At 42.1% G+C, this 26,536-nt stretch overlaps 2 protein-coding genes across 4 annotated transcripts; one reads left to right on the top strand and one right to left on the bottom strand.

Moving 5' to 3' along the window:
- Positions 1–441: 441 nt before the first annotated feature.
- On the bottom strand, positions 442–6,005 carry si:ch211-215k15.4. The gene is made up of 6 exons (XM_041043899.1): positions 5,876–6,005; positions 2,721–2,798; positions 1,990–2,272; positions 1,431–1,585; positions 794–1,076; positions 442–592 (listed from the first exon to the last, which is right to left on the bottom strand). Exons 2-6 carry the CDS (start codon positions 2,782–2,784, stop codon positions 442–444), a joined length of 936 nt encoding a protein of 311 aa, XP_040899833.1. The 5' UTR covers positions 2,785–2,798; positions 5,876–6,005.
- smarcc1a (SWI/SNF related, matrix associated, actin dependent regulator of chromatin, subfamily c, member 1a) lies at positions 5,000–26,536 on the top strand. 3 transcript variants are annotated; one of them, XM_041043896.1, is made up of 28 exons: positions 5,000–5,230; positions 6,514–6,633; positions 6,797–6,882; positions 7,333–7,414; positions 7,816–7,908; positions 8,060–8,129; positions 8,283–8,352; positions 8,461–8,536; positions 9,047–9,172; positions 10,278–10,372; positions 10,764–10,894; positions 12,201–12,260; positions 12,382–12,419; positions 12,814–12,935; positions 13,276–13,347; positions 13,490–13,603; positions 13,898–14,051; positions 14,214–14,321; positions 14,639–14,698; positions 15,004–15,262; positions 15,357–15,518; positions 16,882–16,937; positions 18,000–18,153; positions 18,756–18,934; positions 19,409–19,543; positions 21,651–22,014; positions 22,402–22,527; positions 23,419–26,536. In XM_041043896.1, exons 1-28 carry the CDS (start codon positions 5,045–5,047, stop codon positions 23,508–23,510), a joined length of 3,390 nt encoding a protein of 1,129 aa, XP_040899830.1. In that variant the 5' UTR covers positions 5,000–5,044; the 3' UTR covers positions 23,511–26,536. The 3 variants fall into 3 exon arrangements, with proteins under 3 accessions (XP_040899830.1, XP_040899829.1, XP_040899832.1); XM_041043895.1 differs by having other exon boundaries at positions 10,254–10,372; XM_041043898.1 differs by lacking the exon at positions 12,201–12,260 and having other exon boundaries at positions 10,254–10,372.

Raw genomic sequence — 26,536 nt, 5'->3', positions numbered from 1 at the left:
CAAGGCACAGACCAAAGCCGTGGCAAACAACAAGCTACTTGAGTTTTTGATCATGTAAATAAATTAACTACTTAATGCCATTGCCTGGAGGCCACATGTGTACTGGCGGCAGCACCTGTGCACATTCGTTGTGACTGGTTCACGAAAGCCAAGCGCCTTTGCTCTGATGTTTGGTTTTCCTGCAGCAGCTCCCTTAAACCGAAAGCAACAAGAGCATCCTTTCCTTTATTTCTTCCAGAGAAACTTAACTGCTCATTTTCTTTTCTGCTCTCTTCAACATTCATCACCACGTTTTGCCTCTGGACCAGTGGATATGGCTCAAGGCTAAAGCAACGGAGGCAATACTCATTTATATTCTGCTCAGGATTTCTCACTCAGTTTGAAGAATCTGAACACCTGCATGTAAAACGTCATTGTTAAAAATTTCGAACCTCCACAGATCTAATCTAGTCTGGAGCCATACACCTCCACCTCACACAGGGTCAGGTACTCGGCTCTTCCAGGAATGACGATGTTAATGAAGCGACCGTTCATCCCGTTACACTGGAAGTTTTGGGTGAAACCTGCAGGGATTTGTGAGATAACAGCACACCTAGGAGAAAAACAAATGATTTTTTTAACTCAATGAGTGATCAGTTGAAAGAACAGATGTGTCGTGTGAGTGTAATACATAAATATAATGCCAAACCAATATTCTTAGATTTTGTTTTTTCATTGAGCATAAGTGTGTTGTTCCAAACATCTCTATGACAGATAGTTATAGTAGTATTTTAATGAATAGACTGTAAAGTACCTGGGATTGTTGTTGCCATTGTTTGAAAGAGAATCTCCAATGCGGATCTCAGCTCCATTGAGTCGTTCTGGGACAGAATCTCTGGTGTTGGTGACATTAACTGAAAACACTTTATGGGTTTTGCCCAGGTCCAGTCGCCACCAGGGATTGATTTCGTTTGTTGTGTGAGTGCAAGAAGCCTGGTTCCAGTCGCTGGCACGATTCCCATCTATGGCGTTGTATGCAATGCCTGTAGAATGCAGTGATGACTGTGTAGCTTTTCCTTGGAGAGCCAGGTTCTCACCTGCACAAAGGACATAGCTGCAGACATCAGCACTAACACCTAGTTTTCCTTGATGCTATCTGCAGAACAATGTGTGTAAGTCTTGAACCTGAAATTCACAACTATTTGCACAGTTACCCTTTGCAACAGTAAGAGGAAACTGCAGTAAAAGCTTTTCTATTCTTACTTAGAGTTAAGGCACATTTAGTTCAACTTGATGCCAGGAAGTGTGTCCATGTTTTCCATTTTCCTCTTTTAAATGAATGCGATTCAAATTCTGGTGTGACCATGGCAGTACAGAATATTAAATTAAAACAACGGCATCATGAAGCGAATCATATCTTGTGTGGCTTAAGCCACAAGTTCAGTTCTCACCAGTTGGGGCACGATAACCATAGACTTCCACTTCGCAGAGAGTAAGGATCCTTTGGGAACCAGGCAGAACCACGGTCACATAACGTCCCTCCACAAGTTTGGAAAAAGTTATCGTTAAAGACCTGCCTGCTGGGATAGCAGGAATCACACCAACCCTAAAGGAGAGAGACAGAGAGAGAGAGAGAGGATCCAAAGCATGAGTTTGTTTTGCAGCAGTTGACTGGTAAACAGCAATATAAAGAAACAACAGCCAACATTTGACCATTCTGCCAACAAGCAGGCAAACATATATGATCTAACTTCAGTCATTCACCTTGTAACAGTGTGACCAAAGCATGTTCCTTACTGGAAATTATTCACCTTCAAAGCCCTCACTACAAATATTAAACGGGTCTGGACGAACATGGGTGTAAACCAGGCAGGAATTTGAGTTTGTGATAAATTACAGGTATTGTACATCGACAAGACAAGACGTTTCAGGATGTAGGTGGTTTAAAACCTCTGTGAAACAATTTCCTGGGGAAAACCTTGTTTTTAGTACGTCAGCAGGTTCACTTACTCTGGGTTTGAGGCACCATTGTTTTGTAAAGAGTTGCCGATGTGAATCTCTGCTCCGTTGATCCTTTCTGGACAGCAGTCTCCTCTGTTTGTGATGGTGATGGAGGTGACGATGTAGGACTCCAGCAGGTCCACTCTCCACCAGGGATTGGTTTGTTCCATAGTATGGGTGCATGAACCAGCTAGGAAAGTAGCTTCACGGTTTCCATCAATGGCATTGTAGGCATCCCCCAATCCTCCATAGCGATATGACTGAGTTGCTTTGCCACGCAAAGCCACATTTTCTGCAACAAAGACACACATACCTTTATTGTTGTTTGCTGTTTGGTCCTGAGTAGGTAGTGTAGTCTACTACACTGGTCTAGTCACCCACAATTTTAAAATGGTGCTTAATGCATCAATATTAATAATCCAATACAATGACAAATAAAAATTTAACATTTTCAGAGCTCGTTTTGGATGTACTGTGAGTTATTTTACTTATATATTTATTTTAAGTATATTTTGGTGATAATAATTGCATACTTTTACTTAAGTAAGCTTTGGAACAAAGCGTTTTCGTGTTTGGAGTTGAAGCTGAAGACCAGAGTATGCACAAAATTTAACACATCCAAGTCAAATTAATCTTTGCTCCAGTATAACGTGATTAATTTACCATTTGACAGCACGAGAATTATTTGTAACTGTAATGTTTTGTTATGAATCCATCACACACAGCCAAATCATACTTACGATAGACATAAGCCCAACATGTCCCCAGAAAAAGCAGCAACAGCAGGGTTGAACTGTGCTTCATTCTTCTGGTTGAGACTGACAAGAGAGTCAATATAAGAATTACGCTAAAGAAATGTACTGAAACATATCCCAAGCCTACAACAATCTTTGCCTTATGCCTAAACTTAAGCACACAAAAATGAAATTAACCTCCAAAGCATCGCTGTTTGATTACAACCTCATACCTTGACGTGCAATTCAGAGGAAGACGAGGAGTTGCTGTTTAAGCTGTGTTGAGGAATATGTCGGGGATATTTATGTGTATTTCTTATCATGGCACAGGTTGTTATTCATTGATAAGATGCCACAGAGGACCTTGTCCTTTTGTTCTTTAAATAAGGCCCATTTCAACATTAAAGCTGATTGCTTGGCAATTATTGATTATTGCTGTAAACATAGTTTGTCTGGTAGCTGTGTAAATGTAGATTCAATATTTCTGACATTTACTAGGATTTACAAGGTAACAACATACAGCCATAAAAAACGGGTCACAGGACTACCCTGCTGAAAAAAACAGAAAGAAAAAAATAACCTGATGTAGAAGCTCATCAACAAAAATGTAAAATGTATTAAATGGAGCTTAGGTAAAGCCTTCAGCTGATATAGCCTGCAAACTGCAGTAGCATACTTTAAATGCTGTTCTGGTAATTTTCCAATTGCCAAAAAATTCAACGAAGGTTTCAAAAATCATAGATGTGTAAAGATTAAGTAAGAACTTTTACAGAAGAAACAGTTTCTCCACTTAGCATCAAAAACCAACCCGAGCCAGTTGCAACAGCTGCTCAAACTAACTTCAGTTTACTGAGGAGAGGAGTTTGTACCCTGTACCTATGTACCCTGACAGTTGAGATAAATTCCTACATTTAAAAAGATATACCATTTACACCTTTGAAACTGTAATTTTTTTGGAAGTTATGCTTGTTTGTGATGCTAGAGTATCATCCTGTTTATTGCTCTTAATTAAACAGTGCGGCAGATCAACACAATCATAAAGTCTTTAAAAGCTAAGACCATTGAGTTTTAATGGAGCAACCTGATTTAACAAACCTGATTTTATGATGTGCGCTTCTGGTTTAATCCTTTATTGTTTCCCTTTCAGTTTATTGCTGAGCTTCAGTGTAGAGTCCAAAACAACAACCTATATTTTATCTTATCTTACATCATCTTGTTGAAAATAACAACATTGTCAGGCTTCTCTGTTCACATTTCTGATTTTGAACCTCATGTATGTCAGTAAGAAAGTGCAGCTCAGTACCGATTACCGGTTATGAGGATGCACATACTGTACAGTTTTGTTCAAATGTTGTTGTTTTTTTTTTTTTTTGAGTATAAATTCAATCACAACCTGATAGAACTGAAACATCCCCTCTCTTGATAACCTAAACTTCTTGGTTTATCTCATAAAGAAAAGTCTCTAGTGATCCTCTTTTGATGATAGAGGTGGAGTTGTCAACTTCAGAGCAGAGAAGATTGTGTAGACCTGCTCCACCTCCTGGCCTTGGATGGACAGAGACCCAGAGTCTCTCCTGCCAGAAAGAGTCTGGTATCAGCTGACAAACAGCCCTTAACGTTAATCTCTCATATGAGCAAAAATTCAATCCTGCTCTGAGCTGCACAGTGTCACCACAGGGTGGCGCCATCTGGACCCTCACGCACAGACTGTAAATTTAACAGTCCTTATTATTGTAACACGTTCAGTAAATTAAAGGAATATATATTTTCAGGTTACATTACATTAGTTAAATGTAAAATGCAATTATGTAAACATGACCAACATTCATGGGCTGAAGCATAAATTTGAATCATTGCAAAAAGATGAATTTACAAAAAATAAAAGCAGACAAAAGACTCATATTAACGAGACAGAGAAGAAAAAAAAGGGTTTACAAACAAGGCATATTCAGTTAAAACGACAAAATACTACAGTTGAGACAATAAAATACTAGCCTGTTAAAACAAGCAACTAAAAAAACTGTATTAAGAGGTGTCATATTTATATATATATACATATATCAGTCTCGAGAAGGACAAGAACACGTATATAAAAGCAAGTAAAAGCATTAACACAGTTACATTTCCTGTTCTAATTTCCAGTTACAACCACAGACTGTGGTTACAACTTTTTTATACAGTCTATAGTTACAACAAAATCCTGTTCTAGCATCGAGACTCGCGAGACTTGAAAAGTGTGAACGCTTCTGCGGCTGCGCAATACCATTCGAAAACTTGCACGGTGAACGACGCCGCGGAGGAGAAAGACAACCCAGCGAACAAAACACACAATGGCGACGGCGGCGACAACAGCAGGCGGAACGGGCTCAGGCGGTCCGGCCAGCGGTCCGGTCGGCGGCGGAACCGCAGTGGGACGAAAAAAGGACGGCGGCCCATCTACAAAATTCTGGGAAAGTTCGGAGACGATATCCCAGCTAGAGACGGTGCGGCTGTGGATCGGAAAGCACTACAAGAAGGTGAGCTAGCTGCTGCGGTCCTCCATTGATTTCTACGAAGGCCCGCGTCCCGCTGGCACAATGGAGCGCTCATGTCCCCGCTAGCTGCAGCCACACGGAACTGATTTTAACAAAGGCTTAGGCTGTTTGCGCAAACCTTTACTTCACATTGCGAGTAACGGCTCATACGCGGTTAATAGAAACGTTCAGTGTATACCACAAAGTAGACATGCTCTAGTTTTACTTGAGCCAAGTTGTTTACCACCTAGCTAGCTTGGTGTTAGCTTGCTAACCGTCCTTCCAGTAACGTTATCGGTAACACATTCAGAGGGAAGATGTTCACGAACGAGCTGCAGATGTTAGTTGCAGCTACAGTAACCGTTCAAGTAACATTTTCGGAATTTCTCATTTCACATTTTAGCTAAACTCCCCTATCAGCACGGCTAAAGGCCTGAGAAGCTAACCAAATGTTAATCACGGGACACCATGTAGTCAAACAACTTTCAGTGTTAGCTTGAGAAGACCTAGCTTGTCTTTTCACGTCCCGATAAAAATCACACTCTAGTCAGAATATAGTTATTAGATAAGTGTGCATTTTTAATACGCGCAGTCTTATTTTGTGCAGAAGAATAAACAGTGTTGAGTTTTGTCAACACCGCAGCATACCAGACTGTGTGCAGGCTGCACTCGCCCACTCAGTTAGCTAAACAAAGAGTGGTCCTCCTGTCTCTTCATGCTTTCATCCAAGCCCACTGACACACCTGGTGGGTTAAATTAAAGAAACGGGCAGTAATCCGATTCTTTTATCCAAGATGAGGTATTGTGGATGCAGTTTTGGAGACGACGCTACGTTTTAAACACAGAAGCATACCTGTAATAAAAATGTCAGCTTTGCGATCTGAGATGCTTGGCTTGAGTTTGTTTATACCCAGTTAGTGTACCTAGTACAGTTAAGCAGGTCTTGTTCCTTGTCACACATCATAGAAAACTGCCTTTGTTTTTTGGGCTATTGGTCAGAAACAAGACATTTTAAGATTTCACCGTAAGCTTTCCTGTTTTCTGGCATGTTGTAGACAAAACGATAACTTAATCAATCGAAAAATAATCAGCAGATTAATCACTAATGAAAATAATCGCTAGTTGTAGCTCTGTTTGCAGTCCTTCTCAAAGGTGACTTTTTCTCCCTTAACTGTTAACTGGTAATTGTGAGAATGTGCTGTTTGTGGCATGTGTAGCTGCAGGCGTGTGTTTATCATTTTGACTTGTGCTAATTAATGAATGCTTTTATTTCTGCCTGGTCTCAGTATGTCCAGAACGACTCCCCCTCCAGTAAATCCTTGGCTGGCCTGGTTGTTCAGCTGCTACAGTTCCAGGAGGACGCTTTCGGGCGCAGGGTCAACAATCCTGCTCTTACCAAGCTACCCGTGAGCACCACACTCTCAAACATATTATAGTTCCATGAAAACCACATACATTACATGGTTTTTGTGCTTGATGGCAGTTGCACTTGTGATTATCAGTAAAGCCCATAGCGAGTATACCCAAAATGCAGAAGTGTCATCCTCTTTCTTCCTCTTCTTTTCTCAGGCCAAGTGTTTCCTGGATTTCAAGGCTGGAGGTGCTCTCTGTCACATCCTGGGGTCGGTCTACAAGTTTAAGAGCGAGCAGGGCTGGTGAGTTGACTTGTGGTTACAACTGCTGTTGACCCTAGCTTAAAACTTCTCATAGTCATGACTTGTAATCCATGTGGCTGCTTCTCTTGCTGCAGAGTTTTCACTCTTTAAGTCTTTAAATTATGCATATTCTTGAGAACTAAGAAACTAATAATGATAATGACTTTGTATTTTTGGATGCTGATTGGTGGCGACTTATTTGCACAAGTCCTATGTGATTGTTCTCATAAGGTAAAACAGGACATAGTACTTTAAACTCCTTTGTATCTATTTTTTTCCTTGAATTTAACATCAGAACAGCTTTTGTCAGGTACTAACTGAAACTATAATAATCATAAGGAGGTCGCTGAATAATGTAGATATCTAATTTGATTTGCTTGGGTACTGTGCTGGAACGATGCAACAGCATCACATTGTTTTTTTTTACCGTTTTCTGTCCATCATTCCCAGGCGTCGATTTGACCTGCAGAATCCTTCCCGAATGGACAGGAATGTGGAAATGTTCTTAAATGTAGAGAAGAACCTGGTCCAGGTATGACCCATACTCTGCACTTCACAAGCTGCTGACTGATAAACAGGGCAGTATCTCTAATTAAGATGTTTGTTGCTTTGTCTGTAGATGTATGAATAAACTTGATTTTTGTCATTGTGATGCTCCTGTGCATACAGAAAGTAACTAGTTGTAGCCTTTAGGCTTCATTTTATTGGTGGTTGTTAAAACCAGAAATGTACTGTTTTGGTGAACTGACATTAATCTGCTGTTCTGAAGTCTTTTGGATCTGACCCACATAATCTAGTAATGGCGTTGTTGTTTTTTCTATCTTGCATTTTTTTACCTAACCAAACTACACAGACAGATGAGCAGAAGTAGTGTATTAGTTAGTATGTTAAAATATTTTTTCTGATTCTAGCTTAATGTTTCTGTACTTCTAGAATAACTGCTTGACTCGACCCACCGTCTTCCTGTCGTCGGACATCGAGCAGAAACAGGCCAGTAAGCTCAAAGACATCATCAAAAGGCACCAGGTGAGCTTAACTTCATACAAAAGAACAGCCAGTGATGCCTGAGGAATGAAAAGATTCCTCACTCAAGTAGAGATGACTTGTTCCTAATGGCAAACTCTGTTGTATCTTTCTCTTTAGTTGTTTATTATTTTTTCCCTTCTGTCCCTCACAGGGCTCCATGACTGATGATAAGTCAAAGGCCACCCACCACATTTACCCCTCACCATCCCAACAAGAAGAAGGTAAGGTGGAATTGGATAAGTTCCCTTCCTTATTGTTCTCAGTACCATTTTCACCATCACAGCAATAATTCTTGTGTAAAATGCTCCATATTCTTAAAGCTTGTTGGTCAGTGTGTGTGTATATTTGTCAGCATTGGTTTTTGTGTGTTGCAGAGGAGTGGCTTCGTCCTGTCATGAGGAAAGACAAGCAGGTGCTGGTGCACTGGGGTCTCTACCCAGACAGGTGAGTAGAGAGGCTTTCACACACAACACTCACAGATCTGTGTTCTTACCATGTGATTTATGATGACTTAGTGATCACTGAGTCATGACTGTTTTTTTGTTCTGTTAGCTATGATACCTGGGTGTCAGCCAGTGAGGTGGATGGTGATGTGGAGGATCCTCCCAGCACTGACAGGCCCTGGAAGGTGAGCGGTGCACGCAGAGCTGAACTGTGCAAAAGGAACTTCAAGCAATTTTAACATCTACAGCTTTAAAGTGGCATTTGGTGTGAATTAGCTTTTGAAACGGAATAAATTAGCAGCCAGTGTCAAGTCAAACCATCCAGTTTTGTTTATTTGAAATTTTTAATGGCTTTTAGTTCAAAGGGGATACACATAGGAAGCATTGCTTTTGGCTACTGCAGGGATTTCTGAAGTGTTGTCATAGCAGAGGTTGACCACCTCCAATAACTTAATAAAATATATGCATTTTTACAAAATAAGATATTTACTTTAAGGGAAAAAGAGCAGAGGTTTTTAACATGCAAAAGTGAGTCAATTCCACTGGGAAACGCTGGAGGAAAATCAGGACAGCAGTGTAACGGGATGATTAGACTCCTGTTTTATAAACTGCAAATAATAAACTATCGGCACACTGAGACTTGATCGTTGTGAACAACTCGCCTCTACCTCTGTGTCGTTCCTTCTCCCCATCAGGTCCACGCCAAGTGGGTTTTAGACACGGATGCCTTCAATGAGTGGATGAACGAAGAAGACTACGAGGTAGACGAGAACAAGAAGCCAGTCAGCTTCCGCCAGAGGATCTTCCCCAAGGAGGAGGAGGTAGGTATTGTGCTGTGTGACTGTGTGTGGCTTGGCTTTTTGACAAAATTTCAGCCCCAGAAAGTCCTGGGTCTGAAAGCTGGCTTTTTGGCACTTGTCCATCAGTACAAATTAATTCAAAATTCAGAGACATTGTCGAATGTTCCAATGGGCTAACATATAAATACAGCTTATGCGCTCCGTACTGTATGGAAAGCTGGTGATGGATTTTTTTTGTAAGTGCCTGTGTGTGAGTGTCTTTGCTCCAAGTTTGTGTTTTGCTGGATGTGGCTATGCTCTATGGACTGTGCGTCGTGCGTCCTCCTTCGTCTCCGTCTCGTCTCTGTCTGTTTGTTGCCCATCCTTTCCAAGCCTTTCCTCTCTCTTTGTCTCCTACTAATGGGTTTCAGGGTTTCTGTCCATGTTTGGTAAATAAGTGTGAACATTTTCCCAGGATTGAGAAGCCAGACAGCGTGCTGGTTACCTAAAATAGGTTTACGTGCCACAAATTACTTCTCATGGCAAAAGGCAGTTCCAGTTAAAGGCCATTTGAAGAGTTCATTAAGACTGTGTATAATATTTAGTCTTATTTTGAAAATTACACTCATTTTGACTTGGTCAGTTTATTTATGCTTCTGGGAATGCCTTCACACTTTACGCTATTTAGCTATTATGCTAATCGTTAGAATAATAATAATAGCACTAATTATATTAACTGGCCATACAGATTAGATCAGATTCATCAGAAAGAGATATTTTAGTTACTTTTGGTTCAAAGGTAGTGAACAACCAAACCAAAAAGTATTGAAACTAACATTACAGGAGTTTGTCTGCTAAAGATAATCTATGGCAGATAAATATCTCACCACAGTACACAAACCCAGAAGTGAAGGTTTGTGTGAAAGAGAGGCTATTTTAAGAGGACATTTATACAGGAACCCTGGTCGTCTCCTCCACCACCACGGCATCCCCCCCTCCCTGCCGTTGTTCTCCCAACACTTCCCCTCCTTGTGTGTGGAACCGTTCCATCCTCTCATTCTGCGGCTCTTTCTCTCATCCTCCATCCCTCGCTCCCTGCGCTACACGGGGTTTGTCTGATCAGTCTTCCCGTACACCCGATCGCAAGGAGCGCAAGGCCAACTCTGCCGGCAAGAAGAGGAGGCGCTCGCCCTCGCCGCCCAGCACCCCTGCCGAGTCCCGCAAGAAGGGAGGAAAGAAGGGGTAAGGAGGCTAATTCTTTAATATTTCTTTTTATTGCAAGAGGTAGAGCAAAGAACTCAAGTTGTTAAATGAAAGACTTTTAACAATAAGGCCGGTGTTACTCTATACTTTTCTTTTGGTCAACAAATCTTATTAGGCAACCAAACAACAGTGTTAGTCCATCTGTCAGTACTTTGTCTTTACATTTGGTCAAGTCAAATTCAGATCATGTGTGCTGATGGCTTTAGCCACGTCTTGTATTTGATGTATTGTATTTGATGTATTTTATAATGTGATTTTTAGATATTTTGAGAAGTTCTCTTAATGCACTATGCACTGAATTTCTAACTTGTTTAGTATTTTTCCAGTTAAACGTAACTGACTTCTAACTTGGTTTACTCTTTGGTGTCAGGAATCCCGGGCCTCACTGGAAGCGAAGGGGCCACAGAGGCGAGGAGGAGGACACAGAGGAGGACATGACCAAGGACATGGACGACTCATCAGCTGGTGCCAGCATGGAAGAGGGCAGCATGTCCAAGAATGGTATGTGCTTAGTGTGGGACTCTTTCTTTGATGTAATACACAGTCTCTCTGAACAACCATGTTGAGGCAGAAGTTCATATAACGATGTCAGTCAAGAGCTATGCTATCAATTGTGTACTAGCTGTTGCTATTATGAGCTGTTCTGCTCTAAATTTGATCAGATGCCGTAATATGTAGCTCAAGGTCAAAGCAGGAATGATTAATAAATAGTTTTTATTATTGATAATATTTTTGATCGAAAATTTACAAAATGCTATCGCACTTTCTCAGAGGCTATGATGTGATATGATTAACTTATTATGAAAGTTCAAGTTTCAAGTTCCAGTACTAATGATTGGTCGGAGGTTATCAGAAATGCTGAGTTTCTGTTTGGGTATAGCTGCTGTATTAAATTACTGAAAGAAAAGAAGAGGCTGTGCGCACAGTGAAGTTTTCCAGCTCCCAAACAATAATTTTCAATATCTTTCAAATGATTGTACCTTGTAATTTTCTAATAGTCATATATATAGTGTCTACTGTTTGTGTGGTGACATAAAAGCTGCTTACAGCTCCATATCACACAAGAACTTAAGACATATAAACTGTTGTATTTTGTGAATCTGCCTCCTCAAGTTGGACATCAGACGAAGTGTGAAAAACAAATTTCATTAAGCCTCTTTATTTCCAAACGTGTGAGAATGCAGATCTGTTTTTAAAGTGTCATATTGTGCAGCTAGGACTCTGTATTTCAGTTTTATTGTACATGGGCATTGATAGTTCAGCTTATTTTTCGGACACACTTTTCTTTATCTTTCATTGTTTTCTTGTCTGCGTTCATTTAAGATGATTTATTTATTATAAAAGTGCCGCAAATCGCTAACAGAGGTCATTTAATGAATTGATTTTTTTAAGCCTGACATCTGTGGTGGGTTTTCTCTGGTTCCCTGTGTGGTTGTTGTTCCCCGGGGCATAAGAATGACATGAAAAATCTCCAGAAGACATTCGCATACACACACACACACAGTGGATGAGTGGAGCTTGATCTGTATTCTCCTTCTTCCGCTTAAAACCAAACACACAATCCTTACTGAAAATGCTGTTTTTAGACCAAGTCCCATCTGCAATGTCCCACTTTTACAAAAATCTCCTTTTTCATTCCAGCGGACTCACACACTCATTCTCACTCAATCTATTTTAGTGTCCTCCTTTGCAAACCAAAGTGCCGGTTAATGCCTCCATGCCCACGGCTGAATTAAACTCTCTTTGAATTTTTTTTTTTTAATTCTTTTTGTCCTTCACCGTCTTTTCTCTTTTCCTCCATACACAGCAAGTTCAAAGAAAGACAGTGAAAATACTCCAGTGAAAGGAGGGAATGTGGCCGACTTAGGTATGTGTAACATTAAGCAGTTCAGTTCAGAACATTAATCAGTCTTGATTCATTTACAAATATAAGCGTCGGCCACATGATACATCTCAGCTGAAATCTGTTTTTTTTTTATTTCTTACAGATGACATGGAGGATGACTCTGTGCTGTCTGGTGGAAAGGTAAGATCACTGAGGACTCAGACTTCCCCTCTGTCAAACCAAACACCGTGGGCTTGTGTGAATGAGAGGACGGACATAAACAGCGTTACTTTACCCTTTTTACAAGATTTTAACCAAATTTGTAGCTAAATAATTGTTTAGTGTATAAAATCGCACAAGTGGACACTCACAAGTTATTAAAGTGATGCTGTCACTCAACTATAACCAACAAGTATTAGAAATTACTAATCATGAGGAAAAATGAATAATTAATTAATGAAGCATTAATGTCGGAGTAGTGTCGCAGTCGTTCTTGATACAGAGCTTTTAAAAAGTTCTTTAGTGTGTCTCAGTCATGCTCACACAAAACCAGACCTAATCATGCCGACGTGTCTGACTCTGTCTCTTTTTGCAGGATGACGAGGAGCAGGGCAAAGCGGAAATCAACCGGCTGATAGATGCTGGCGAGGACAACGTGACCGAACAGACTCACCACATCATCATCCCCAGCTACGCTGCTTGGTTCGACTACAACTGGTAAGAGTTGGGGAATGGGTATAAATACACTACAACTGCTACTACTACACAGATTGTCTTGACAATTTTGCAGATTTTGCTTTTTGTTTCCTCTTTTGTTGTAATAATGAAAATGTTAGACCTCTGCCACAAATTCCATGTGGCCAGAGTGAGTTTGGGAGATAAGAGGCTTTGTTAATTCCTAAATCAAGAGGAGAGTTAGTGTGGTATTTTTATTTCATAAAGGTTATATTAGTCAGCAGAGTTGCTCTTAAATATGACTTGTAGGTTTTAAAAGATTACATCTTTGAACAGCATTTAGTCATGTTTCTACTTTATAATTATTTTTCTCTGTTGCCAGCATCCATGAGATTGAGAGAAGAGCTTTGCCTGAATTCTTCAATGGAAAGAACAAATCCAAAACTCCAGAAATGTGAGTTTATATGTATACACACACACACGCCCATCATACACACACAGCCACAAATTATATTACAGACCACCAGAGAGGTGGCTATAGACCCCGAGTGATGCTTCCCCTGTCGTGCTGATCTCTGTGTGGTTCTCCTCGACAGTTACCTGGCTTACCGTAACTTCATGATCGACACGTATCGGCTAAACCCTCAGGAGTACCTTACCTCCACCTCCTGCCGCAGAAACCTGACCGGGGATGTCTGTGCCATCATGAGGTGAGCTAAGTCCCACAGCATGTGCAGTCTTAGCTTGGATGGCTCTGTTGTTTGTCACTTACTGTCCTCAAAACAGATTGTGGCACAATGAAAGATTTTTGTGGAGTCTAAATGTTGGACCTGAGAACAGCAGAATAGGTTACTGTATTAGTTTATGTAAGTGAACACCTACTGGGAAGTTCCTGAGCCATGAGAGCAAATGTGAGATTTTTCATGAATAAATTGGAAAAAAAAAATTATAAAAATTCTCAAAAGAATAAAAGTATATTAAATGCCTTTGTTATCTGTCTTTAGGGTTCATGCGTTCTTGGAGCAGTGGGGTTTGGTGAACTACCAGGTTGACGCTGAGAGTCGCCCGTTGCCTATGGGACCTCCACCTACACCCCACTTCACTGTGCTGGCTGACACACCCTCTGGCCTCATGCCCTTGAACCACCGACCCCCACCGGTAAGGACAGCTTCAGAAAATCACAGCTGCATGATAACGCATTCCGTCCAGTACCTCCTGTGCTAATTCTGTGATAAGTTGAATTTTTAAAGCACAGTGAAAACTTGCTATAAAGATCTCTACATGTGCGTCTAATCAATGTGCTGTGTTTCATCCCTCCAGATTCCCCCTCCACAGCCAATGCCCAACTTTGGAGACAAAGGCAAAGACAAGCCCATCGACTTGCAGAACTTCGGCCTTCGCACCGACCTCTACAAGAAAGGCCCCAAGGTCAGCACATAACTCACTCATCATCCTGAATGTGTTCTCAGCTTTTAAGACTGCAATCCTCCGTGGGGTGGTGAGATAATTTCTTAGGGCTTCTAAGGTGTAAATAATGAGAAAATGGCAGAACAATAGTAGTAATACATCCTCAAAAAGACCTAAAATGTCATTTGTCCACTCTATATGGGAAGCTAAGGAGGCAATTGATGAAAACTGCTCTCCTTTTCCACTTAAAATACAGTGAAAAGACTTTCCTGGTCTACCTCTTCCTTGTCTTTGCACTGTCTTATTACCTATCTTAATGTGGTTTTGCGTCCCTGCAGGGTAAAGTAGTCAGCTCCACCAGGGAATGGACCGAGCAGGAGACTCTACTGCTGCTAGAGGTGAGTCCCACTTGCTGTTGTTGCCCTCTCCCTTCCCCACTTGTCACTCTTATTCCTCCTTCTTTTAACAGAATTCCTCTCTATATGATCATCTTGCTTCGTCCTCTGGGCTTTGTAAATCTTCTCTCCCTTTCTGAAAGCCATCCCTCCACCCACCCTTCCACAGTATATAACACCCTCCTCCTCTCCCTCCATCCCATCATCATACACCTTACAACTCTTTAGTCTGTACCTCTGTCCTCCCGCTCTTCTGTTGTTTTTCTGATTGTGAGACTTGCATACTCACTCCCCTTACCTTCTCCCAGGCCCTGGAGATGTACAAAGACGACTGGAACAAAGTGTCAGAGCATGTCGGTTCACGTACCCAGGATGAGTGTATCCTCCACTTCCTGCGGCTGCCCATCGAGGATCCGTACCTGGAGAGCACTGAGACCTCTCTCGGCCCTCTGGCCTACCAACCCATACCCTTCAGCCAGTCTGGAAACCCAGTCATGAGCACAGTAGCCTTCCTCGCCTCTGTGGTCGACCCCCGAGTGGCGTCTGCCGCTGCCAAGGCAGCCCTAGGTGAGAATGGAGGGGAGGAAGCTGAAACATCGTTGAGATCTGTTAATGAGTGTGTTAATTGTAAATTAACACACATAACACTCTCTGTCTACAGAGGAGTTTTCCCGTGTGCGTGAGGAGGTGCCAGCTGAGCTGGTGGAGGCTCATGTGAAGAAGGTGCAGGAGGCGGCCAGGAGCACAGGAAAGGTGGACCCCGCCTTTGGCTTGGAGAGCAGCGGCATCGCTGGCACTGCCCCCGAGGAGCCAGAAAGGACTGGTGAGTAAGGTGGGGTGGGGTGGAAACAGGAGTTGAAGGTGCCGGTTAAGATCTTCTGATTAGCCTGGAAAAAATCAATAGTCAGTGAATGAAAGTGAGAAATTGTGTAAAACCTGAAGCAGTGGTTTGTTGGAAAAAGGGAAGTGTGGTTTTGGGCTTGTAACTTTTAAAATTTGATCTCATTCAGAGTTGGTTTGGTGGTTTTGTGTGTTATGGCTTCTGCAACCACTGGAGGGCAGCAAATGGTAGCTCTATCACCAGCAGGGGCAGGAAGAGGCAACTTTGATGGCAGATTATCGGTGTGTGAGTGTTTGTGTGTGGATATGTAAACACCAAGGGAGGAGTGGACTGTGTCATCACGTTGTCCTGTAGTCAAATCCTTGTTGTTGTTGTTTTTTCATGATTACCTGAATGTGAGGCAGGTCTGTCTTAACATTTGAAGGCAATATGCATGTCACTTAGTACCAACAGCAGGGTGCTGAGCAATACAGAAATATGTGTGTGTGTGTGTGTGTGTGTGTGCACATACTGCCGAGGTAGTGGATTAAAACAACGGTGGCAGATGGGGCATGAGAGCGGGAGGAGGGGGAGCAGAAAACTGGGTCATCACATTTTACCACGTGCTTATCTCTTTCTCTTTCTGTTTTTGCTCTGTGCTTTCTTTAAATATTTCTCTCTGCCTCTTTGGCTGCTTAGTCTCCCACACACGCACACACACACACACACACACACACACAAAACACCAATCATTTATTATACCTGAATTAAAGCCCTCTAGAGTCACTGTTGCAATCAATAAGCTTTAATGCGTTCAGTGCCTCGCCCGGCCTGAAGCATTCAACCGGCGCACACATCACACAGTCAATATTCAAACCTTTAACACACGCTCAAGTGCACCCATGACATGGTTTAACACTCAGCCGTACACATGTATTCACCCGGTCACGTGTGTGTTTGGTCATTTGTGAGTGTGTGCGTGTGCGTGTGCCCATTTCACCCCCTTCCCAGGGGAGGTGGCTGTTTGCTTAAAATGCTTTTGACCTTAATTTCCTCTCTGGACGTCCTCCCCGAAAACATCTGTTTTTGATGTTGTTTACCTCAATCAACAAATACCTGGTTAATTTCAAACTGGACAATATGTCGGTGTCACCTCATTCTGTTACAGATGCATGACATTTAATTTGTTGTGTAATCTTTGTGATTATAAATTCATGTATGCAGTCCCACCTTATTTCTTCCTCACGTTCTTGTGTTTTTGGCAGCATAAAGAATTAATGGGGGACTGTTGTGTTGCAATGAAAATCTACCATGTTGATCAGTTCATTTCTGTGATGCTCATTGTTCCTCACGCTGTCACTTACAGAAACCACAGAGCCAGAAAAGATGGACACTGACACAGACTCCCAACAAGCTGATAAGGTAAGACCAACTTTTCAATGTTGTCACTTACGGAAAACCCGTTTTTTCATTTTTCCTTTGGGGACGAATGGTGTAAAGCAAACCTCTGCAAATGAAACAGACAAGGCTGGAAATAAATTATGTTTTTATCCTTGTTGGGGACTATTTTCAGCAGCACATTAATACATATTTGGTGTTCTGGTGAGTATTTACAGCAGTAGGACAGGGTATGTGGGGCCGAGTCAAAATAAACTACTGTGTGTGTGTTCATGGTAATGAAGGAGCATGTCTCCCAGTGCAACAGCGGCTCACTGATGTGTTTTTAATAGTTTTTGGACACATTAAAACTTAAATGCAGCTAGAGAGTGTCGAGACTTTATCCCATAAAATATGAAAACTAATTGTCACGTGTAATTGTTGTTACAACATTCAGAAAAACTATCTCACTTAAAATATTGTGCAGTACTTTTAGAAATACCTCTATTTTAGTGTATTAAATATCATACCATCGTTATGACTCTCATAAATGTTCACTTCTGTGTGTTTTCCAACACTTGTCCTCTCTCACTCGGTGTTTAAAGTTAATTTTTCCATTCATCCACGTTGGGTCCATGTGTCTTGCTTTGGAAAGGCCCAGCGGGTGAATTTAATGGCATTTTCAAACGTTCACATTGTCCCCACTTTGCTGGACCGCTCAGTTGTTGATGGCTTCCTAATTACCATCCATTAACCAGTGACTTTGTCAGTGATTGTCTCCAAAACATAAGTAGGGTCACAACAGGACCTATTATTCCATGTGCCCTGAGCATCACAGCATTTAACAGTTGCACAGCTACATTTACCTGTTATGGTTGTTTGTTCGTCCGTTTTCAGATTTCTTCCATTTTTTTATGTCCGTCTTTGCATGTTTTTTTTTCTCTGTAATGTTTTACTAAGACTGCTACCCTCTTTAAGCAATGTGCAACACTCGTACACCCAAGCTAAAGTCATATCTCAAAGTCAGACTTGTTCTTACTTCTGGTGTCACTAGCAGGGCCAACTAATTATTACAACTAATTGATTGCCTGTGTCTTAATCCTTCAGGCGGAGTTGAAAGACGAGGCAGAGAAGCCCAGTGAGTCTGCAGAAAAGAGCGACAAGACAGAGATCACAGACAAGGTGAAGAAGGAGGGAACGGAGGCTTCGGAGCGCGAGGAGGAGACAGGGGAAGGAGGAGAGGCAAAGACGGCTCCAGCAGGTAACACTGAGAGTCACGACGAAATATAAGAACTCGTCCCACTTTGAGTTCCTAAACTCGCAGTTACAGTTTTCATCAGCAGTTTGCTCTAAATTACTGCAGCAGCTATTATTTTCATTATCAAGTGGCCTGCAAGTTATTTTCTCAATCAGTCGATTATAGTGAAAATCAAAATTTCCTAAAGTCAAGATGCTCAATCAACGGTTCACAACCCAAAGACATTCAGTTTGCTACAGAATTTGACAAAGAAAAGCAGCGAATTCAAATTCACAAAGAATCTGGAACGAGGATGCAGGCCGCAATTCAACTTGAAAAATGACTTAAATGATTGTCAGAGTAGTTGCACATTATTTTTTCTGTTGATTAATCAATCAATCGTTTCAGCTTTACTCCTGCAGTATAAAAGGTCACCTTCAGGGGTTCATCACTAATTATTAAAAATGTTGTAGTTGCGAACCTAAGACATCGTGTGGAAACCTTTCCTGTATTTTGTTCTATGACTGTTATTCAGTGAAGTTAAGCGCAGAAAGAAATTTTTATCTGTCGATGCTGATGTTCAGAAAACACTCTGCAGTGGTTGTGTTTCTGTTTGTCACTGTCAGACAAGGATAAGGAGGAGGCCATGGAGACATCGTCCTCAGAGCAGGAGAAGGATAAGGAGGAGAAGGCGTCTTCAGAGGAGGGAGAGGACAAGAGGAAGAAACTGGAGCATGACATTGGAGAGGGAAATATCGCCACTGCCGCTGCTGCTGCTCTGGCATCTGCTGCCACCAAAGCCAAGGTGAGAGACTATGGAAGAGCTGACCGAACCACAGCGAACACATACACTTTAGCAAGTCGGATTTTCCAAAGTTCACTCGGGTTATTATTTTGGAAATTTTGCAGAGTCATTTTTATCTTTTATTTATTTTTACTCCTCCTGGTTTTACTCAAATTTTATTTACTAAGGCTTCAATAGGCAAGAATGCAGAAGACTAGAAATCTCTCATTCTGCTGATGGGTACTGATCTGTCCTTTCTGTGCACAGAGGTGAATGTTTGTGAAATACTTTGTTTTCTGATGATTGTTGAAGCGGATTCTGTGAAATGTGTGACATATATAAAGAACAGGGTACAGCAACAGAAAATGCAACGAGCTGCTGGTCTCAGATTAACTCCCAGAATGCCCTGAACTTAGTTTCATCATGTCTTAATGTAACGCTCGCGACAGGATTAGACACCGACTTTCTGTCCCCCCTGTTTCTCCATCTTTTCAGCACTTGGCAGCAGTGGAGGAGAGGAAGATCAAGTCCCTGGTTGCTCTGCTGGTGGAGACGCAGATGAAGAAGCTGGAGATCAAATTGAGGCACTTCGAGGAGCTCGAGACCATCATGGACCGAGAGAAAGAGGCTGTAAGTCAAAAAGACGTTGTGCTTTCTGAATGTCAAACCTCATATTAAATGCAGATGTGATTGACCAACAGTGGCCGCGCACAACTAGGAAAGATGGCACAGTGTTAATTATTGCAAGCACTCATATTCTCTACGCACTCAGTAAGGGGTTTCAGCTGAGCTTATGAATAATGAAGGTTGTCTGTTAACATAAGCTCATCCTGCAGTTCGAAGTCACACCCACTCCCTAAAGTGTACATTTAAATATATGAAAGAGTGAATATAACACGTTTACAACCTACTCACATTCAGTTCTCAGTTCTGTTGGTTAAGTATCATCTAATTATCTGAAAGTGAAGAGCAAATATCCAACACAGGTGTACCCCACTTACTTTTACACCTTTTATTTCCAACAGCTACTTGGATTAAAGGTCTTGAAGCAGAACCTCAAGTTGATGATCTTAAATTATTGACATATCGATGAAAGTTTAACTTGGATTCTCCTGTAAATGACTCATGCAGTCAGCTAGATGCTTTCTCCAGAGACTCTGCTGACCTTGTTGAACTACAGAACACACCGTGTGCTTACAGTTGTCGAGCAGTGCTGCAGATTCATGTTTCTCTTCCTTCTTTAGCCAAGTAAAGACACTGGTGTGTCAGAGAGCACATCAGCCACACAACTGAACTGCTGTAGCTGTGGAATTCATGTTAATAAGCTGCAGCTGCTATAATCTGCTGCTGAGCTTTATCATTTTTAACTGGTCCGCGATGGAAAAATATGAGAAGCTTACCAGTGTTGCTTGATGTGTATGTATTACTCTGAGCTCATAAAAACTGCGAGGACAGATTAAAGCTTCAACAAGAGATTATTTTAATAATTTCAGGTGTTTTCAAGTTGCTCACACTATTCACCTGCCAGAAGAGTAACCATTAGATTCAGTATTTGAAAACTCCTTGTTTTATGCTGGTTGTCAGTGCTTATCACAAATCTTCGCTCTCTTTTTTGATTATTTACTGGTTTGAACTGTGAATTAAATCTTTTTTTTTCTTATTTTTGTTTTTTTTTTTAAGATAAGTCACGTTTTTACAATTCAGATTAACAAAGATATTGTTTAATTGTTCTTATACCCAACAACAGCAAAAAATATGTGGATAAAAAAGAAAGCAGTGAATTAAAATACAGGCTTTTGGGAATTAGTGGGACTGTGCCACACAGCCCGACTTCTTGTGGTGGCTAAACTGAGGTAGGTGGTCAGTGAATATTTGGAATCCATCTGCCAGTGTTGGCCAATAAACCCACAGAGACTGAAGAGGACACAGAATCAGTTCTTTGTGAGGGAACTGAATTGCAAATAGAACATTTTCCAGAGCAAAGCGGTTGTGGGCAAGTGAAACTGTTACCTGCTTCTGCAGGGCAAATGAAAAGCCCTCAGCTCTGTGTGTGCGTGTGTGTGTGTCCTGCCCCGGGACAATCCCTGGAGACACGACTGCGAGTGTAAAACTGTGTTTTCACGGTGGAGGCATTGGGAGCGCAGCCCAGTTTCACAGCTGTAAATAGTGCATGAAAAGGACTCTGGTTTACATAAGCTTTCTGAAGACTGGAGAGAAACCAAAGCTCTGCTGCTGCCATCGAGTGTAAAACACTGAACTTAAAAAAAAAAACACACGCACAACAACAAAGACGCACCAGTTTTACACAGTCTATACTATAACATTTATTAAACATGTTTTTAGTGCATGCTGCTATTTTGCAGATGCATCAAACCACATATCTCCATTTGATTTTGTCTTGTATCATATTAAATTATTGATAAAATTGTCAAAGTTTAAGGAGCCAAGGAAAGTAAGTGTTCCTATAATCACAGAAGGAAAATGTGGCAAGGAACACTTCATAAATATTCTTACACAATCTTTTATACTAACTTTTAATGGAGGGTAAATTTGCCAATGACACCCAGTGACCTTTTTACAGACCCTCATATGTCGTGCAACGAAGCTTAATTAACCACTGTGCGTGTGCTCATGTACCAGTTATTGATGTTTGGCTGCCAGTCGTTCTTGGTGTTGATTATAACAAGTCTCTGAATCTAATCGTCTTTTTCTGTGTTCCCTCCGTCTCTCTGTGCAGCTGGAGCTTCAGCGGCAGCAGCTGCTCACCGAGCGTCAGGCGTTCCACATGGAGCAGCTCAAATATGCTGAGATGAAGGCAAGACAGCAGATGGAGCAGCAAGCTGCTGCTGCCGCCGCCGCCGCCGCTGCTGCAGCCGCCCAGGCCCAAGGACAGGGACAGGCCCCTGGATCTGGACCACACCCAGGGCCCCCTCAACCGGGCATGCACCCCGGAGGACCCCCACCACACCATGGAGGACCACCCCCGCACCACGGAGCGCCACCACCCCACCACGGAGGACCACCGCCCGGCGCTGCCATGCACCCTGGCTACCCCCCAATGGGTCACCACCCCATGGCCCCTCACCACCCAGGACAGACAGGTGAGAGACAAACACAGAGCATGTGGTCCTATATAATAAATATAATAATAAATAATAATAAATAATAAAGTGAGCAGAAAGAGAGGGACAAAGCAAAGAGATGGAGATTATTTCCTTTTCTGTTGCTGTGTCTTGGTGTTTTGTCTGTAATTGTTTATTGTTTAATCTACTATTGCAAAACCAGTTGTTTTGCTGCAGTACCTACAATTTATATTTGAGAAACTTTGGGATTGTAAGAAGAGAAATTGTGTGTTCTGTGTTTTATGTTTTATCAAGTTCTGTCATAAAAATAAAAAAAATCCTTCCAGTTTTTTTGTGCTGCAGTTCATCCTCTCCTCCAAATCTCCACACGTCTGATTTGTCTCTTCTATACTTTTGGTACTGCAGGACCGATGGGACCGGGTCAACCGATGCCCGGACGTATGATGCCCGGCCCGCCCTCTGCTGGCCCCCCTCCTGGTGGCATGCCTCCCATGATGCCCCCACGCCACCCCGGAGCTCCTAACGGCATGTGTGAGTACAAACGTCTTTTGCGTTTGTGTACATCAGATTATTAAGCAAACTCTCGGTCATCTGTTTTTGGTGTTGTGTACACCGTTTAATACACCACAAACAAACTAAGAAAAAAACGGGCTTCTGGGAATCCAAATACTGCTTTGACCCAGGAGCTGACAGCTGGTATTTACTTTGAATGTCAGCTGCAGCTAAACGTTTGGGTCGTTGCTGCTCATTAGCATCACATCACACACTAAGCGTGTAGGTTGCATTGATTTCTCCAACGTTTTTGACTCTGCAGCCAAACAATAACTCAAATCAGGCAGCAGCATCATGGCATCTGTTAAAGTAAAGCAAAGAGATTTACTAGTATTTTCCATTATAAATTTACCTTTGGCAGACTTTGTGTCTGTGTTTCCACCTGTTTTGTAGTTGCGTTTTGCTCATAGATACTTTAAGAACAGTGTTGAGGGATTTAACCTATTTTAAATCAAAGTTTTCCAGTTGTATGTTCTTGAAACATTAACAGAGGTTTTCCGGCACTTTTATGTTGATAATTAACAGCCTGGCAGACTCATTACAGAACACTGAATGGCTGCTATTAACCTGATAGGTGACCGTTGTTTTAGTAGTTTAAAAACTAATGTTCCCTTATTTGTTGCATTTTAATATTTTTACAAGTAATACTAGACATTAAAACAAAGATTCGACGAAAGTTTGGACAGATAAACACTGTCTTTCCTCCTGTGTTAATCATCTCGTGACAGTTTAGATTTACCTGCCAGCCCTTTGTGAGGGCTCAGACTCCAGACGCTCAGGTTGGGAACCACTGCCAAGAAACCATGGAGTCACCTTTCCCCCATAAAATGCTTCTTTCCTGCTCTAAAACCAGCATCGCTCTCTTTCCAGACCCTGGCCCAGCACCTGCACAGCCTGAAGCGATGCCTCCAGCTCCCGTGGGTCCTGCAGCGCCCCCGAGTGGACGAGTGGCTGACAACTAAGACCTACACACACACACACACACACACACACACACACACACACACACACACAAACAAAAGCACATACACAAAACTATCTCTGAACCTCAGTCCCTTTTTGATGGCCTTTGCTACTGGCTCAATATTTTTTCCTCAACAACTACCATAAACTTCATCACAGGACACACACACACACACTCAGGGTTCAGTGGCAAGGGTAACCCAATTTTTCACACATGAACACACATCCAGATTTCCTCTCAGGGCACAGCGGCAAAGGTGGTCTAGTAATAAACACTGTTTTCTGCTCTGTTGGGCCAGGTGGAGGCTGGAGAGAATGACTCTGTGTACAGAAAACAAGACAAGGAGACAGAAAAGATAAAAGCCTCAGTCTGTCTCGACTTTTTTCTCTTTCCAATGCTGTTTTAAATAACACTGTAACCCCCTCCTCCCGTCTCTCTTTAACACACGCATACACACACCTCTTCTTGTCTGATGCCTCTTTTTCAAGGCCACTTACAAGGGGGAGCTAGTGAGACCAGACGGCCGGTCAGACATGCAGGGTTGTGTGTGTGTGTGTGTGTGTGTGTGTGTGTGTGTGTTTGTTTGTGCATGCTCTAAGCAACCTGAGCTGTAACACACAAACACTGATGACTCCGACAATAATATGAATAAAACACAGACACACACGCAGAGGGGAACCCAGCCTGCCCTCACTCTCGTCTCGTCGAGTATCTACCTCTCGCTCCTCTTGAAACGATACACTGTAGATCTTTGTGTGTGTGTGTCTGTTAGTGTGTGTGTGTGTTCAAGACCGAGTGTTTGATGGCGGTTCACGCGTCTGCCTCCTCTGACCACAGTGTGTACCTCATGTAAGTTGTTCATGATTAAGTTGAGCTATAAAGCTAAAAATATGACAGTTAATTATCAAGAATGTGTGTATTGGAAAAACAAAGCAGATTGACGGACAAAAAAATAAACCCTAAAAGGCTGCAGTGAGGTGGTCGTGTAATCTGATTCATCTCCGGTCCTTGACCCAAACAAAGATGGCATCTGTAAATACTGCAACTTACTCAACTGGTTGCCATGTTTGAGTCAAGGATTGGGACACACCCTCCGAAAGGGCAGCAGATTTGTCTCAACAGGGTAGAAGAGTCTGAAGATGATTTTCTAAAGTGCATCTGATTTTTTTGACAGAAACTTTTTTGTATCAATGAAGTCAAAGAATACGACTGGCTTTATTATATTTTTTTCTTATTGTCAACAAACCCCAGGAAAAGACCAAAACCAGCAACGTGTTAGCCCATCGTGTGTGTGGCTCCAAGAAAAAAAATGTCAGGCGGGACTTGATTCATGGTTGGTTTGAGCCTTTAACTGGGTTTGTTGTCGATAAGGAAAATACAAGTGTTTTCTTTAAAGCGTTAATGCAGAAGTCTCAGCTCCGATGACATGAGAGGTGACCCACGGTTAAAGCATCAGAGGAAGGACAGACAGATGAACACACCATCATCCACAGCTTCTGTCGCACCAACCACAGCACTGTAACACACACAGAAATGTAAGCTAAGCTGAGGCTCACACTGGAGGCTGCGTGCACACACCAACTTGGCCAGACCCTGCCACGAAAGCACTGGACAACCACATACATACATACACACACACACACATACACACACACACACACGTACATACATATAATCTCCTGCTGACCTTCACACAGCCTTTACAGAGAGGGAGACGCTGTGATGCGGCTCAACTGAAACATCAGAACATGAGCAACGCTCTTTCTTACCGCGGTGGGCTTGTAGATGTTTTTAGGTGCTGATACTGTAGCGAATAAACCCCTCCCCCTCGCACCTCTGCTCAGAATTTCCTAACGCCTAGTGCTGCCTACCTCGCTAACCCCACCTCACACGCACACACCTCTGACGTTTTTGCTTTTTCTCCACTAGCCACGGTAAAACTTAGCAATATCCTCAATTCTGTGTATCAGCCTATTTGTGGTCTATACGCTGAAAAATACTGGGCTACGAGCAAGAAGCAATCTGGATTTCACAGTTCAGTTCTGAAACCCTGTGTCCTGTGATGTTGCAGTAAAAATAAAAAGGTACATAAGCAAGGGGAACAACCACTGAATGTTTATTTACTTTGGTGAAATCAGTAATCGATTTGAAAGGTATTCTCTAACTATTTTAGTAATCAGCTGTTCATCGAGATTATGGAGCTCGACAGTCCATTCTTCACCCCTGGAAAAGCAGTTAAGGTTTAATAATCTCGCTGCTTGACCCATTTAGTAGCTGTTCTGGAGCTTTTGATCGTGTGACACAGTCTTTCTCAGCAGATGCAGTTTCCCAGTTGTCCTCAATTTGAGCTGGTTCTTCTCATACAAAAACAAAATAGCATCACACGTTCGCCGCCTCGTACCTTTCCATAGTCGACACACAGGTTAATAATAAGCGTGAATACGGTTGTTTTTAAAGTGAAGTCTTAACCCCAAACACTCCTGCCCCCACCTTCGCTAGCACTGTTAGTATCTCTGCTACCTCTTCCTCGTTCATCCGCTAGCTACCTCTTCTAGAAATCTTCCTCTCGCTATCTGCTACCTCTCTGCGCACCCCTTCGCTACCTCTCGTCCCTTTCTTTTAATTTCCTCTTTTATCTTTTCTTTTTCCTGCCCACATGACTGCTGCATCACTGACTGTTGCCCCCTTCTCCCAGTCTGTGGAAGAAGAAAATACACCAACACACGTACAGTCTCTGACTCTCACTCTGATTCACCGCGCCCTCCTTCACCCATTCAGCATCTTACCAGGCTTGTTATGTAATATCACTTACATATGACGGGAATCCCCTTACATATATGATCTTTAATCAATACTTTTTTGTGTTAATGGTAATGTATTTTTAAGGAGAAGTTTTGTGTAGATGGAAGTTATCTATGTCCTTTGGAAGTTTGTAGCATTTGTTTTCCTTTTTTTTTTTTATTTTGTATGGGGTCTGTTGGTACTTGGACCTAGACACTGTCGAATAAACTGTGTTTTGTATGA

Source organism: Toxotes jaculatrix, chromosome 8 (assembly GCF_017976425.1).
Source record: "Toxotes jaculatrix isolate fToxJac2 chromosome 8, fToxJac2.pri, whole genome shotgun sequence".
Taxonomy (NCBI): Eukaryota; Metazoa; Chordata; class Actinopteri; family Toxotidae; genus Toxotes; species Toxotes jaculatrix.
The sequence above is the reverse complement of the archived record's forward strand: the minus strand, read 5'-3'. Positions and strand labels throughout refer to the sequence as shown.

What these genes read in the sequence shown, in the direction of transcription:
- smarcc1a (XM_041043895.1), top strand. Translation starts at nt 5,045, where the DNA reads ATGGCGACGGCGGCGACAACAGCAGGCGGAACGGGCTCAGGCGGTCCG. An exon ending in AAGAAGGGAGGAAAGAAGGG is followed by an intron (nt 10,373 to 10,763) that starts GTAAGGAGGCTA and finishes CTTTGGTGTCAG; the next exon opens with GAATCCCGGGCCTCACTGGA. An exon ending in CGGAGCTCCTAACGGCATGT is followed by an intron (nt 22,528 to 23,418) that starts GTGAGTACAAAC and finishes CTCTCTTTCCAG; the next exon opens with ACCCTGGCCCAGCACCTGCA.
- si:ch211-215k15.4 (XM_041043899.1), bottom strand. Translation starts at nt 2,784, where the DNA reads ATGAAGCACAGTTCAACCCTGCTGTTGCTGCTTTTTCTGGGGACATGT. An exon ending in ATGTTGGGCTTATGTCTATC is followed by an intron (nt 2,273 to 2,720) that starts GTAAGTATGATT and finishes TCTTTGTTGCAG; the next exon opens with AAAATGTGGCTTTGCGTGGC. An exon ending in AATGGTGCCTCAAACCCAGA is followed by an intron (nt 1,586 to 1,989) that starts GTAAGTGAACCT and finishes TCTCTCCTTTAG; the next exon opens with GGTTGGTGTGATTCCTGCTA.